At 45.0% G+C, this 14968-nt stretch overlaps 1 protein-coding gene across 1 annotated transcript in view; it reads left to right on the top strand.

Moving 5' to 3' along the window:
• Positions 1-14968, top strand: part of TEK (TEK receptor tyrosine kinase) — a 60477-nt gene that overhangs the window by 32482 nt on the left and 13027 nt on the right. The window contains exons 10-16 of the mRNA XM_065406222.1: positions 1674-1782; positions 4305-4466; positions 6344-6478; positions 8420-8719; positions 11443-11742; positions 12344-12498; positions 13547-13757. Coding sequence (XP_065262294.1) covers positions 1674-1782; positions 4305-4466; positions 6344-6478; positions 8420-8719; positions 11443-11742; positions 12344-12498; positions 13547-13757 — 1372 coding nt within the window. The remainder of the gene's footprint in view (positions 1-1673; positions 1783-4304; positions 4467-6343; positions 6479-8419; positions 8720-11442; positions 11743-12343; positions 12499-13546; positions 13758-14968) is intronic.

Here is a 14968-nt window from a genome sequence, read left to right on the forward strand (position 1 = left end):
TGCGAACAGGCTTCTGTTTGCACTATTGTTTGGGGGAATGTCTGTCCTTCGTACAAATTCCCCTACTTTGCGTACAAACCCTGATATTTGTCTGTGAAAAAGAGTGTTTGCTGTTCTGTTTGTCATTCTTCATTTGTTTGTTTTTTCCCTGTTTAAATACACCTCTACCCCGATATAACGCAGTCCTCGGAAGCCAAAAAATCTTACCGCATTATAGTGAAACCGCGTTATATTGGGTAGGAAAGGCTGTGCCTCCCCAAACAGCCTGGCCCCACCCCCATCTGACCCTCACCTACTTCCCACCCCCTGACTGACCCCTCAGAACCCCCGACCCATCCAACCCCCCCGCCCCAGTCCTTGTCCCCTGACTGCCCCCAGAGACCCTCTGCCCCTTATCCAACCCCTCGGCCCCGGCCCGGCACCCTTAACACGCCGATCAGAGCAGCGTGTCAGAGCCATCCCTAGAGGGGTGTGGGGCCTGGGACAAATCAGCCTCCCCGCTAGTCTCCTCACCATCCGCCCAGCAGTCCCACCCGCCTGGCTGCCGCTCGCCTCCTCACCCCACCTACCCGCTCGCCTGCCCGCCGCTCGCCTCCCCTCTAGTCTCCTCACCGTCTGTCCGGTGCGCCTCCCCGCGTCCGCCCGCCTGCCTTCTCACCCCCCTCCTGCCTGCCGCTCACCTCTCAATTCACCTCCTCACTCCGCTTGCCCACCCGCCTCCCACCCTTAACACGCCGCTCAGAGCATGTCGGAGCCAGACATGCTGACCCGCCGGGGCACGCAGCCCTGCCCCCCCAGAGCGCTGCTTTACCATGTTGTATGCGAACCTGTGTTATTTCGGGTCGCGTTATATCGGGGTAGAGGTGTCGTTTAAGAGGTAGTAGAAAAATATCATGTGACTTGGGTGACTAGCCAAACACAGTGAATAATAAATAGCAAATGACTGAAATTAACTGTTCATGAACAACACATAGGCTCAGAATTCACCACCCAAACTATTCAGCAAAGACTGAATAATTAATGCTCTTGCAAAACTCAAAACAGAAAAAGGGCTGAGTTCTTTGGATGATTTACTGGTAGTTGCTAATTCAACCAGTTGTAGCAGCAAAACTGAGTAAATAACACTGATATGCAATGGCTGTAAAATTTCCTTCAGTTAGCTACATTTTACAGATGGGTGAAGAGGGCTCATACATGCAGAGCAGGAAATCAATGGAAGTTTTGTCACTGAGGCCAATAGAAGCGGGACTTTCTCTGAAGTACTTTGGGATTTTTTGGGAGGACAGATATTATAAATGGAAGCTATATTTATTATTGTTCCATGTTAAAAGCTACATTAAAAGAAAGTGAAGGTGGCAGAATGAAACACGCAGTAGTCAGGAAATAACATAGCTACAGTGAGATCAAAATCAGAAGTTACCAGGGCCATTTTGTCTGCACTAGAAAACTCCTGACTGAGGTGTGTATACTACATGTAATGACTACATGCAATATACTAAGGGCCTGATCCAAAGCCCATTGAGGTTAATAGGAGACTTGCCATTGGCATTAATGGATTTTGGATGAGACCCTAAATTAGGAGGAGGCGTGACTTGGAGGAGGTTTTTCATTGTTCAGACCCTTCTTATGATTTGTCATTTCAGCCGGTCTCATTTGTTAGCAATCGCTCAGAGGCAAAGTTTCATATCAATAGAATCCAGCCCCCTGACTCAGGAATATGGGTTTGCAGTGTTGAGACAGTAGCAGGGATGGCAGAAGAGCCTTTCCATGTTACAGTTAAAGGTAAGGGTCTCTGACTCATGCGCTTTTAGATGTCCTTGCCTCCCTCTTTTAACCCGGGCAAGCTTACACCGTTAAATGTCCATAACATTCGTGAGATGCTATCTATCTTCTAGCAGTTTCTGTTCAGAGATCTGATAATGCATTGAGTTGAGTCATGAGCCCATTTCTTTATGTCATGTTTATACAAATACTTAACCCTTTCCATGTATATTATCCTGCTCCATCATTTATGCTCCAGCTATGCTTAAAGGGCCTGAACCAAAGCCTACATTATTAAACTCAATGGAAGTCCTTCCATTGACTGGAAAGAGCTGTGAATCAGGCCCAGAGCTTGCTGCTTTGCTGATATTTAATGTAGTATGGAAAATCTTCTTTAGAGACTAGGACAAGTATCTTCAAACATAGATGTGTAAATTAGGCACTGCCATCCATATTCACGCATCTTAATAAAAGAAGCCCAATTGTCATGTGTACTGAGCACCTAGAAAACCAGAGACTTCAGAGATACAGGCGCTCAGAGTGGTGCTTTGGGGTTCAAGCCAGACCAGTAAGAGGTTGTGTCGCCGCCTGCCCTGCAACTTCGGATGCCATCAGTGCAATGCTGCTATGGCTCACTGCCCGAACACCAACAGCCAGCATACAAGCAGGCAGGTCACACCCTGGCTTCCACAACCCAGTTACTTTTTGCAGAGCGACCCCCAATACTCTCAGTCCCAAATTTCCCCCAAACTGTCTGCCAGTGTGACAATGTGCTGAGGTTCCCAGAATTGAGAGTTACTGCGTTACCCCTCTCTGCCTCAGCAAGTGAGAGTTTTGCTACTGCTAAGCTCTGTCACAACTCCCTGACACACCAGCTTGTCTGCCTTGCCAGCAAACTCCTCAGGACTCTGCCAGTCCAAACCTTGCCCTGCAGGTAACAAACAGTGACCCCCAACTTCCAAGTTCCCCAGAGACGTCTCCTGGCAGAGTCCTCTTCTGGAAGGCTCAAGAAGTTATTCGTTCATTGCTCCTTTAAAGAGACAATACACTCCAATTCATTAATTTAACTTGGGTTTGACAAACACTCTTACTTCAATCACTGCACAGAATTGGCGTATAGTAAAAGAAAAATAAGTTTATTAAGCAAAATGTCAAAGGTCTATAAAGGAGTAAAGGTATAAAGGGTTACAAGCAAACAAAAGTAAAAATACTCTTCTAAGACTAAAACTTAATTTCAGCAAGTTACAGTCTTTGCCTAAGCAGGTTTCTCACCTATATATAGTTCCCAGAAACTTCAGCCCCCTGGGTTGAAGGCTCCAATGTCCTGTGATTTGAAGGGCTCTGGCCCCTTGAATTTTATGGGGCTCTCTCCCCTTTCTTTGCATAGTCCAGTACACTTTTGAAATGTAGTCTTTGAAAAGTAAGCCAGCCCAAGCTTCTCTCTCCTGCTGGGATGTAGACACCATGCTGTTTTCCCAAAGTTCATTTACCCTGTTAAAGATGCAGGAAGGCTTCCTGTTGATTTTCCATCCCTGTGCTGATCTGGATGTAAACCAGGCTTACATTGCTTTGATAATGCTTAATTTACCTTGGAGACAGTAGATAGCTACCTTCCCTGCTGTCTCTCTTTGTACACACCCATCCGTACCTCATGCAAGAATATTAATGATCAGTGAGTTATCAGTTTTCCAGTGATACATTACACGCTACCTTTTTGGGTCTATATCATTACAACAGTTTATTAGGTGTAGTGAGTATGTCAGGCTTGACAAGAGTTGCTGACACAGAGAAGTGAACCACCAATGGGCCTCTGTGTCTCCCTCAGCAGCTCTAAAAATCAGGGTATGTAAGTAAGTGCTACTCAAAGTGAATAAGAGTTATAGAAATAGGACCCTTACAGTAGGGAGCATATTGACCATAAGGGGACACTATCTAGATCAAAACCCATATTTTAACAGTCTTCCTTCCTCTTGATAGTCCTACCTGGGATTATTAAAGCTGAAAGAATTTTTAAAATCTGATGTATTTTTATTGTGGATAACATTTGTTTACTTTCTTGGCATTTCATTCAGCCTGGACAGTGTTTCCAATCAGTTTCACTTTCTGGTTCTCATGGACTGGCACAAGATTGGAATGTTTTTTATTGACAACACTACAGGGAAATGTTTAAATAAACATCTGCATTCAAAATATTAAAACAGTTCTACCTTGAACAGCCACCTCCTGCATTGTAATTTTTATGAATTGGCAAATGAATGGGACGGTAAAGATTGAAAAAAACAATCCAAGCGTTTGGAAAGGGATCTAAACCCTCATTTTTTAGGATATAATCCCACCTCCAACTAATGGGAGTTAGGAAGAAACTTTCCCTACCACAGAGAAATGTTGTTGAAGCAGCTGTCAGAAACAGGGTACTGGAGTAGACGGACCATGCTCTGATACAGTCTGGCAATACCTGTATTCCTATGAATCCAGGTAGATGCCACAGTTTTATTAATACAGACAAATAAAAGATCTGGTCTAATAGTCACATTCTTGCTCAGTTCCTCCTGTGCCTCAGTATGCTCCGAGGATGATAGACAGTGGACATAATTTTCTCATCATCGATATCAATGCTGACTCCCATACTGGCGATGGACCGATTGTGTTAACCAAGCTCCTGTATAAGCCTGCTAAAGGTTATCAGCCCTGGATGTCAGTGGAAGGTAAGGGTCAGTCCTTTCATCCCATCAATCATACAGAAACCTCATCTACAATCAAGCTGAAGCAAAATTAGAATGTGGTGTTCGCTCTAAAGTAAAATTCTGTTCTGAAAAATGACTTTTACTTATGTAGGGCTCAAAAGAACCTACAGCTGGCCCTGACGAGCAATTCTTATGTAGTTTTTAAGCTAAAAAGATATTAAAGCAGCAGCAGAAGCAAATGGCCTCCTGTCTCAGGTTTTTATAAGATATAAAACCTGAGATTGTGTGTTATACTGGTGGTGGTCCATTGTGTTGAAGTTCAGTATATGGCCACAGCAGTTGTTGTAGTGATGTCCAGGAACTTCCAGTTCCCACAGGGGCAGCATCTGCAGGTCTTTGGAGAGACAGACCTGTGAGGAAGCTTGTGAGTACAGGCTCCTATCACCGTGGTACCCAAGTACTGGCTTCTAGGATTTCTAAAGACCAAGGGCAAAGTTCAGATGTGAGTCAAGTGAATTTAAGTAGCCTAGAGGAGAGGATAAATTGGTGTAGCTTAACCACTTCATCCAGTCCCCTCAATGTACATTAAAGCCATGTAGACTTTTTCTAGATTCCCGTAGGCTTACATGGGCTCACTTACATGTTGGTGAGTATGTGAGTAACTTACAAACACACACCTTATACATCAGCTCTAAATTTGACCCATTGAGTGCAAGGGAATGTAAACAAATGTATTTCAGACTCTGACAGGCCAGAAGCGAGGAGCGTAGCTAAAAAAAAACAATAAACTGCAGGATGTAAGAAGGTGTAATCTAAAGCAGCCCCCATCCTCTTTAACTGACACCTTCTGACTCCTCAATGTGTAATTTACGCCAGCTTGGTTTCCCTTACATCTCAATAACTGGATGCAGGTAGATATAAGGGAGTATGCCTGATTGTATGGGAGTCTAACCTATATCCCTTTACACATCACCTTCATTAGACACCAAGTCTCTTTGCTGGGATCTCTTGATGAAACACAGATACATCAACACTGAGGATTCTTGAGCCTTTAACCAACATGTTCACGGGTATTCAGGATTCCAATTTGTTCTTTCCAGGCTTATATGTTATGTCCATCATTGTGGTATCTGAACTCCTAATAGCTAGACCAGGGGTAGGCAACCTATGGCACGCATGCCAAAGGCGGCACGCGAGTTGATTTTCAGTGGCACTCACATTGCCCGGGTCCTGGCCACTGGTCTGGGGAGCTCTGCATTTTAATTTAATTGTAAATGAAGCTTCTTAAACATTTTAAAAACCTTATTTACTTTGCATGCAACCATAGTTTAGTTATATACTATAGACTTACAGAAAGAGACCTTCTAAAAATGTTAAAATGTATTACTGGCACCCGAAACCTTAAATTAGAATAAATAAATGAAGACTCGGCACACCACTTCTGAAAGGTTGCCGACCCCTGAGCTAGACCAATGATGTCATTAAGTCTCCAAAAGAGTGAAGAGGTCTGCCTGCCCATCTCTGACTACAGGATCAGATTGTTAGATCTTTGGATCGGGGCCAGCTCACTTGGGGCCAGATTTTCAGAAATGCTCAGCACCCAGCAGCTCCCGCTGAGGACCCTGAGCACGTCAGTACTTTTGAAAAGCTGCCCTTTTGTATCTCATGCAAGGCTGGGCACATTGCTGGTGCTTTAACCCGTAATAAGCAATACTGCCATAATGGTAATTAATGTGTACGTCTAAACAGCTCACCCTAGAGTAATGGAGGTAAAGCGGAGCCCATAACCTTGACCTCTCTCAAGCGCAGACCCAGCTGTGATGCGGGATTCAGAAAATCCCTTATTATTTTTCAGAATGGAATGGAGGGTTGACCTTTTTTTCTCCTTTCGTTCCCAGTAAATGGAAAGAGCAAGAAATTAGATAATCTAGAACCCAAAACAGAATATCAGTTCTGTGTTCAGCTAAGCCGGCAAGGGGATGGTGGAGAAGGGCATCCTGGGCCACAGGCAAGCTTCACAACGGCTGCACTTGGTACGTAGGACTTTTGGCCTTTCGCATGGGGAGCTTTCAATCAGCCTTCTTCGTTTTCTCTGCAATATGCACAGCCGCATTCAGCTGCATGCATGCCAAAGCCCACTGAAGTCAATGGAAGCCTTTCCATTGATTTCAGTGGGTTTTGGACCAAGCCCTAAAACAATGTTTCTCAAACAGTGAGGCCAGGGGAGGCTCAGATCCTTTCAGAGGAGTCTCAAGCAAAGCAAAGGAAAATGGGGGAAGAATTGCAAAAGTGGCTAAATATAATTCTCCCCATTTTACAGGTGGGAAAACTGAGGCACAATGAGGTTAGTGCCACACAGAGAGTACTCAGCTATGTTGGGGATAGAACCCCTTCTTCTGGTTACTAGTGATGGCTCTAACCATTAGACTATGTTGACTTCTTTAAGGTAAAGACTATTTAAAAATCAGAATCTCATACTGAGTCAAGGAACAGGAAGAAATCAAATACTCAAGCACTAAATAAATGACCTCTTGTTTACTGAACCCTTCAAATGGAAATGACCCAGCAATAAAAAGAGAGGGGCCTGGCCCTTTCCTCATGTTTAAAAACTTCCACTTTGCATCAGTAATCTCTCAACCCTCCTCCATCCCAGTGAAGGACACGAGGTCAGCAGTTCTTTATATGGAGCTTGTGCACACCAGCAACCAACCAGGGATCTACTATGGGGAGTATTAGCTTTCTTCCCTCCACCCCATCTCCTTCAATGTCATTTGAATTCCCAAGTCTATTATCTCTATCCTCACATTGTCCCATAGCTCTGTTGTTTTACTTAACCACACACAATATAGTAATTCAGGCCCCCTCATTCTCCTTCGAAGAACTGTAGGTAGTGAGAGGGGCATTTACTTTTGCTATTCTGCTCTAGCGAATGTGACTGTGGACAGGAACTAAGTGACAGGGTCTGATTCTCCATTGCCTTGCCCCATGTGTAGTCATTTACACCTATGAAAGTTAATGTAGAATGCTGCCAAATTGACATATTAGCCCAGGGATCAGCAACGTTTGGCACACGGCCCGCCAAGGTAAGCACTCTGGCAGGCCGGGCTGGTTTGTTTACCTCCCACGTCCGCAGGTTCGGCCGATCGTGGCTCCCACTGGCTGCGGTTCGCCGCTCCAGGCCAATGGGGGCTGCGGGAAGGCATGGCCAGCACCTCCCGCGCCGCTTCCCGCAGCCCCCATTGGCCTGGAGCAGCGAACCATGGCCAGTGGGAGCCGCAATCGGCTGAACCTGTGGACTCGGCAAGTAAACAAACCGGCCCGGCCCACCAGGGGGCTTACCTTGGCGGGCCGCGGGCCAAACGTTGCTGATCCCTGCATTAGCCTTTTATGTGCACTTTCTAGCACTATAAATGATTATACACAGTGCAGGGCAGTGGAGAATCAGGCATTAGGTAAACAATCTTTCACAAAAACAGAGCAAATGAAGCCACATCAGTCCAGGAGGGAACGTGGCTGGAGGAGGTGGCTAGAGAAATTCCAGATGTTCTGAGAAGCAAATGGCATTGCAGAGAAACTGAAGATCTGAAATCCACCACCCTGCTACTTGTGGCAGGCCCAGCGGCATCAGAGATTGACAGTACTTTCCAGTGGCACCATCAGGGCACTGCAAAATGCTAAAGTCATTTAAAAATGTCAGTATTGTGATCCATGCAAGGATGCCATGTCCCTGAGAAGCAACCCAAAACGCCATGCTTGGGCTGAGCATTTGACCTCAACAGCAATTCTAGCCTCTGCTAGGTATGGAGGACAACATTTGAACTCTGGATGACCTCAGGCCTCACTTGGCGATGCAGAGCACTAACCACTAACCCAGAAGGCCAGTTCCAGATTATTGTTTTAATACCAGCCTTTGTGTGCAAGTATCCAGAAGACATAAAATAAAGTTTTTTCTCTCTCTCTGTGGATTCTCTAAGGTCTTCCTCCACCAGAAGGTCTCACCCTCCTTCCTAAAAGCAAGACATCTCTGATTTTGTCATGGCAGCCAATAGCACAGAAGCCAGAAGATGACCTTCTTGTTGAAGTGGAAAGGACGAGTGTGAATGACAACAGTGGTGATGAGGACAGACCTGATATCACCCATGTGCCAGGAAATATATCCACTCTGGTTATTGATGATTTAGAACCCAGACAGCAGTATAGGTGCAGGGTACGTGTGAATACCAGGTCTGAAGGAGAGTGGAGTGACTATTTGTATGCATGGACCTACAGTGACAGTAAGTGACTGGATTCACTTTACTTTATTTATTCTTTTCTCTTCCTCTTCCCCCCTCCCCGCTCCCAGCAGGATTCTGATGTTGCTAGAGGTCTCTGTAAAATGTAATTGTTTGACAGGTTTGGTCACAGAGACCCACTTGGGACTGTCACCTGATTTGCTGAAACTACCTCTGAGCCCGTCTTCCCTGCCAGCTTGGGACTCCAGAACCCTGTCTTGTTGAGCCAGACACGCAAACCTTCTGCAACACAGACCCAGGGTCTGAACCACGCCCCCAAAGCTGCAGACTTAACTGAAAACAGCTCAGCAAGTGCTCCTGTCTCCAGCACTCAGACGCCCAGTTCCCAATGGGATCCAAACCCCAAATAAATCCATTTTACTCTGTATAAAGCTTATATAGGGTAAACTCATAAATTGTCCACCCTCTATAACATTGATAGAGAGATATGCACAGCTGTTTGCTCCCCCAGGTATTAATCACTTACTCTGGGTTAATTAATAAACAAAAGTGATTTTATTAAGTATAAAAAGTAGAATTTAAGTGGTTTCAAGAAATAACAGACAGAACAAAGTAATGACAGGTTTCAGAGTAGCAGCCGTGTTAGTCTGTATCCGCAAAAATAACAGGAGTACTTGTGGCACCTTAGAGACTAACAAATTTATTAGAGCATAAGCTTTCGTGGGCTACAACCCACTTCTTCGGATGCATATAGAGTTCACTCTATATGCATCCGAAGAAGTGGGTTGTAGCCCACGAAAGCTTATGCTCTAATAAATTTGTTAGAACAAAGTAAGTTACCAAGCAAAATAAAACAAAATACGCAAGTCTAAGCCTAATACATTTAAGAAACTGAATACTGGTAAATCTCACCCTCAGAGATGTTCCAATAAGCTTCTTTCACAGACTAGACTCCTTCTTAGGCTGGGCCCAATCCTTTCCCCGGTACAATTCTAGTTAGTTCCAGCTCAGGTGGTAACTAGGGGTTTTCTCATGACTGCAGCCCCCTTTGTTCTATTCCACCCCCTTTTATAGCTTTGGCACAAGGCAGGAATCTTTTGTCTGTCTGGGTCCCCACCCCTCCTTCTAAATGGAAAAGCACCAGGTTTAAGATGGATTCCAGTACCAGGTGACGTGATCACATGTCACTGTAAGACCTCATTCTCCATTCTTTCAGGGCTGGCCTGCACGTACCCAGGAAGGTTTGCGAGTAAACAGAGCCATTAACAACCAATTGTCCTAGTTAATGGGAGCCATCAAGATTCCAAGCCACCATCAGTGGCCCACCCTTTGCATAGTTACAATAGGACTTCAGAGTAATACTTCATATTTCTAGCTTCAGATACAAGAATGATACATTCATACAAATAGGATGACCACACTCAGTAGATTATAAGCTTTGTAATGATACCTTACGAGAGACCTTTTGCATAAAGCATATTCCAGTTACATTATATTTACACTTATAAACATATTTCCATAAAACATATGGAGTGCAACGTCACAGCAATCCTCTGCAATGATAGCATAGTGCTTCTGAATGCGCATTTACAGCTGCTTTTAGCTATTGTTAAGAGGGATAGCTGAGGGTCAGCACTAATTCTTATCCCCCGGTCAGAGACTAAGGATGTGAGTTTCAAAAGTTCCTAAGTGACTCAGGAGCACAGGTCTCAGTGACTTTCAATGGGGCATGTGCTCCTAAATCACTTAGGTGCTTTTGAAAATCCCACCCTGAGGGCCTGATTCTCAGAAGTGCTGGGCACCCACAGCTCCATCCAAGACAACAGGATCTCCATTGATTCGGAAAATCTGGCTGAGTTGTACCAAGCACTGAACGGTGAGGAGAAGGTGCAATGTTTGTGCACTACACTGAGTGCAGAGAGTAGTTGAGTCTGTCGTAATGCTGGTGCTAGAATCCTCAAAGGAGGTAGGAAGGGATGAGAATGTGGTAAGGCCATAGACTCACCTGCCCCCCATAGTACTGTCACTGCAGCCACACTCCCTGGGGGGCTCATGAAGTCATTGTGCTTGCCTGAGGGACAGTGCTTCTAGTACGTTCCTCTGGAAGGGCACATCTCTGCACCGCTCACGCCTGCAACCTCAGTGCTAATCCCATTAGCATAGGTGCTTACCCACACTGGTAAAGGTTGCACAGCTGGGCCCTGCATGTATTACAAACATGACAGTGGTGACCTGCTTCCGGAAATATCACCATTATTCTGAGGAGAACTTGTCTTGCCAGCTGCGGTTGTGGCCACCAGCTAGGGGCTCAATCCTGGTCCCATTGAAATCTGTGGGAGTTTTGCTGTTGACTTCTACCCTTCCTAACGGCTGTTAGATGGACAAGGAAAACAGGCCTTAAAGCAATGAAAAGTAAGGGATGCTGGAGCCACAGGGGGATGCTGATCCAGTCGGGAGGTAAAATTATGCTGCCCTAATTCAAGAGGAATCCCTTTGTCTAGGATAGTACCTGGAGCAGTCTCTTCTTTTTCCTAGCAAGGATAGGGAATACCACGAGGAATCTGCTGGAAGTGTTCAGCACTGCAATAGTTGGTGCCAGAATGAAATGAACCAAGTCAAGTTTATAAAAACATAGTCAAGTTTCATTTGCTGTGGCCCTGATCCTGGTTCTGTTTAAGCCAGTGGGAGTATTGGGGAAAGGATTGGCACTAAAAGAAGGAGCAAGGCTGGATGTAAACTGGAACGTGTTCTTTTTTTGTTCATAGGAATCCCACCGTCACCTGACAACATCAAGATTTTCAACATCACGGACACCTCTGCCATCATCTCTTGGTCAACTGCTGCGGGACAGTCCATCTCCTCCATCATCATCAGCTACAAGATTTATGGCAAGGCTGAGTACAACCACATTGACGTCACAATAAAAAACACAACCATCACGCAGTATCATCTCAAGGGCCTTGAGCCGAATACTGTGTATCTGGTTCAGATGAGTGCACAGAACAATATTGGACTGAGCAACCCAAACCCTTCTCTTGAACTGAAGACTCTCCCGGAAACAAAAGGTTGGTTACTCCAGCGTACTGAATTCAATCCAAACCATGCCTGGGTGGTCTGGGAGGCCATGTGGGTTAGCAAGCTGAGAACAGAGCTGGGGACTATGAACACCTGAGATTTTATTTATTTGTTACTCTGAATGTTGTTGTATTTTAAAAAAAATATACAATGCACATCCAGACAAAGGCCTTAGAATTTGAATCCCAGCTCTGTTATTGGCTCAATGTGTGGCCTGGGGCAAGTCACACAATTTCCAAAAGTGGCCGCTGACTTTCAGTGCCCCAGTTATTGAGGGCCCAACGTTTCATAGATGCTTAAAGTTTAAAGCCAGAAGGGACCATTAGCTCATCAAATCTGACCTCCTGCATAACACAGGCCATGGAATGTCACCAGCCTGGCCACCCACGGACTGATTTTCAGAGTCGCTGAGCACCCCCAGCTCCAGTTGAAATCAGTGGAGCCACAGCTGCTCAGCACTACTGAAGATGAGGCCCAAGTTCTCTGTGCTTCCATTTGTGTATCTGCAGAATGAGAACGCTAATCTTTACTTCCCTCAGAGGATTGTCAGCGTTAACCAGATGCTGTTAAGTACCATTTTCCCCTCAACAGCTCCGTATGAATCAAAGGGAGGGAAAATGCTGCTGATTGCTATCCTTGGCTCAGCAGGGATGACCTGCCTAACAATCCTGCTGGCCTTTCTCATCATGCTGCAGCTAAAGCGAGCCAACTTCCAGCGCAGAATGGCTCAAGCCTTCCAAAACGTGGTGGTGAGTTTCCAGTTTTGCTTTGTCGGTGCAGTTGTTCATCTCAGCCTCATCTGTTGTCTTTTCCTGATGGTTCCCTCCTCCTCCTCTTCTGACTTTCGAAATAAAGCTGCCCTGTAATGCATGTGTTAGCATTAATAGTATCAAGCTTTCCTACCACTGACCCAGAGGTGAGCAGGGGATCACAATTGTGGGATATGAAGTAGAGGGTCCACCTAGAGGAGGAAGGCAGCTATGTACTATGTCTCCCCTTCTGCATTGCTGCTTCTATCTCCTTTGCAGAACCAGTTTGTGATCTGATGTGTGTGAGGACAGGAGGCATGCCCTGCCAGACCAGAGAAAGGCTTGTGAACACACTACTCTGTGTGGCGTGGTCTCCATTTAAGCTGCACCGTGGGTTGTAAAATGCAGTGCAAGTTGCTGCTACTCTGAGCCCCAGTAACTGCTCCTCCACAGTTTTTAGAGATGGGCACAGCAGGCCAGGAGCCAGCCAATGGCAGCACCCCACCTCTACCAGCTTCTTTCATACAGTGGACAGTATGGGCCATGATCACCAGTTGTTAGGTCCCACGAAAACTCTCCCTACACGCTTTTCTTCCACAGAAGCAAATCCTATGGGGATGCATTAATTAAAGTGAGGATGACCCTTCAAACACAGCAGATTATTTGCTGCACCACAGCCTGATTAGGCAAGGGAGAGAGTGGAGACGATTTAGTTACTAGATGTAATAGTTTGCTCAGATGTTTCACTTTCTCTTCTTTCTTCCCCAACACTGCAGTAGAACCTCCTCAATATGAAGAGGGAAGCTTATCCAACCCTGTACCCTACTTTCTGTCAGCCTCCACCACACTATTATAAAAGTAGTCAGCAAGTGTCTGACACTCCTCTCATTTAGACAGTATAAACCAGGAATTACTCTGCAGAAGACAATAAGCAAGAGAAGGCTCAGCTCCCATATGCTTATATTGAGTGGACAATAAGTTCTGTGGTATTACTCCAAATGTTACAAACAACAACTACTAACACCTGGTTATTTTTTTTTCACAGAGAGAAGAGCCAGCTGTCCAGTTTAACTCAGGAACTCTCACTCTGAGCAGGAAAGCCAAGAACAGCCCAGACCACACTATCTATCCAGTCCTCGAGTGGAATGACATCAAATTTCAAGATGTGATCGGGGAGGGCAACTTTGGACAAGTCCTTAAAGCACGAATTAAGAAGGATGGCTTGCGAATGGATGCTGCCATCAAAAGGATGAAAGGTCAGCAGTTTTCATTAAAGAATGTAGAGTCTTTGAGGCCAGGGCCCTATGTTTATCTGGGTTTGTACAGCGCCTGGCACAAGGGGACCTTGATTCTGACTGGGGCCTCTGGCTGCTATTGTAATATAAATACTAAATAATGAGCTTCTGCTTTTGCCTGGCCAATGTTTGCATCCTGGTGATGGCTTTTTTTTCTCTCTGTGTGTTTTTTATAGTTTGACCCGGTATCATTGAGTGCTGACTCTTATATGTGAGTTTCAGTCTGTTTGATGGGTCACATGAAAAGCTCATCATTTGCTACTCCACAGTGATAATGGCACAGAGCCTTTAAAACTTGCCAAGGTTGCCTTAAATAAATAGATAAGGTAGCAGTATATTTGCAGGGTCATTTAAATTTCCCTCTACTTATTGTCGGGCATCACTTCTCTATCTAAGGTACTTTTAAGATGCTTATCAGCATGGTATCTAAGTTCCAAAAATACTAGAATACTGCCACTATCGTGCCTGGAATACTGCAGATACTGAGATGTTGTTATGCAGCTCTCTAAGTCATTATCCAAGGAAATTGGCAGTTGTTTAAGGGTGGCCATTGTATCATCCATTCTAAGAACATGAAGACAAAGCATGGTTGCTGCTGGTGCGTGGAATGGTGAATGCTGAGTTTTTAATGATACCCAGTGTGACCAGAATACCAAGGGAGCCGACTGAGGTCACTCAATTAGGATGAACTGCAAAGAACTGGGCAGACAATCCCCAAAGCTGGTGGATATTCCAATACTTAGATTTACCAAGCCAGCACAAAGCCTTCTATAATACCTTACTGGTTACCCAGAAGCCAACAACACAGTTGCCTTAAAGTAACTCAGCCTCAGGCCTTCACCCAGACACCCAAGTTAAATATGATGAGGACTAATGAAAATCTTATTCCTCATATAAAAAGGTTCTACCAATCCCAAAGGATCAGACACATTACCACCCAGGTTAATGAATATTCCAGATCTTACCCAAATACACGCTACAGCCAATTCTTATTAAGTAAACTAAAATGTATTAAAAAAGAAAAGGGAGAGAAGATTGGTTAGAAGATCAGTATACACACAGACATGAGTGCAGTGCTTGAGATTCAGATTCATAGCAGAGATGGTGAGCTTTGTAGAGGCAAAGAGTTCTTTCAGAAATAGTTCATAGGTTATAGTCCAGTGTTTGTATTC

The sequence above is a fragment of the Emys orbicularis genome, chromosome 6 (assembly GCF_028017835.1).
Source record: "Emys orbicularis isolate rEmyOrb1 chromosome 6, rEmyOrb1.hap1, whole genome shotgun sequence".
Classification (NCBI taxonomy): domain Eukaryota; kingdom Metazoa; phylum Chordata; order Testudines; family Emydidae; genus Emys; species Emys orbicularis.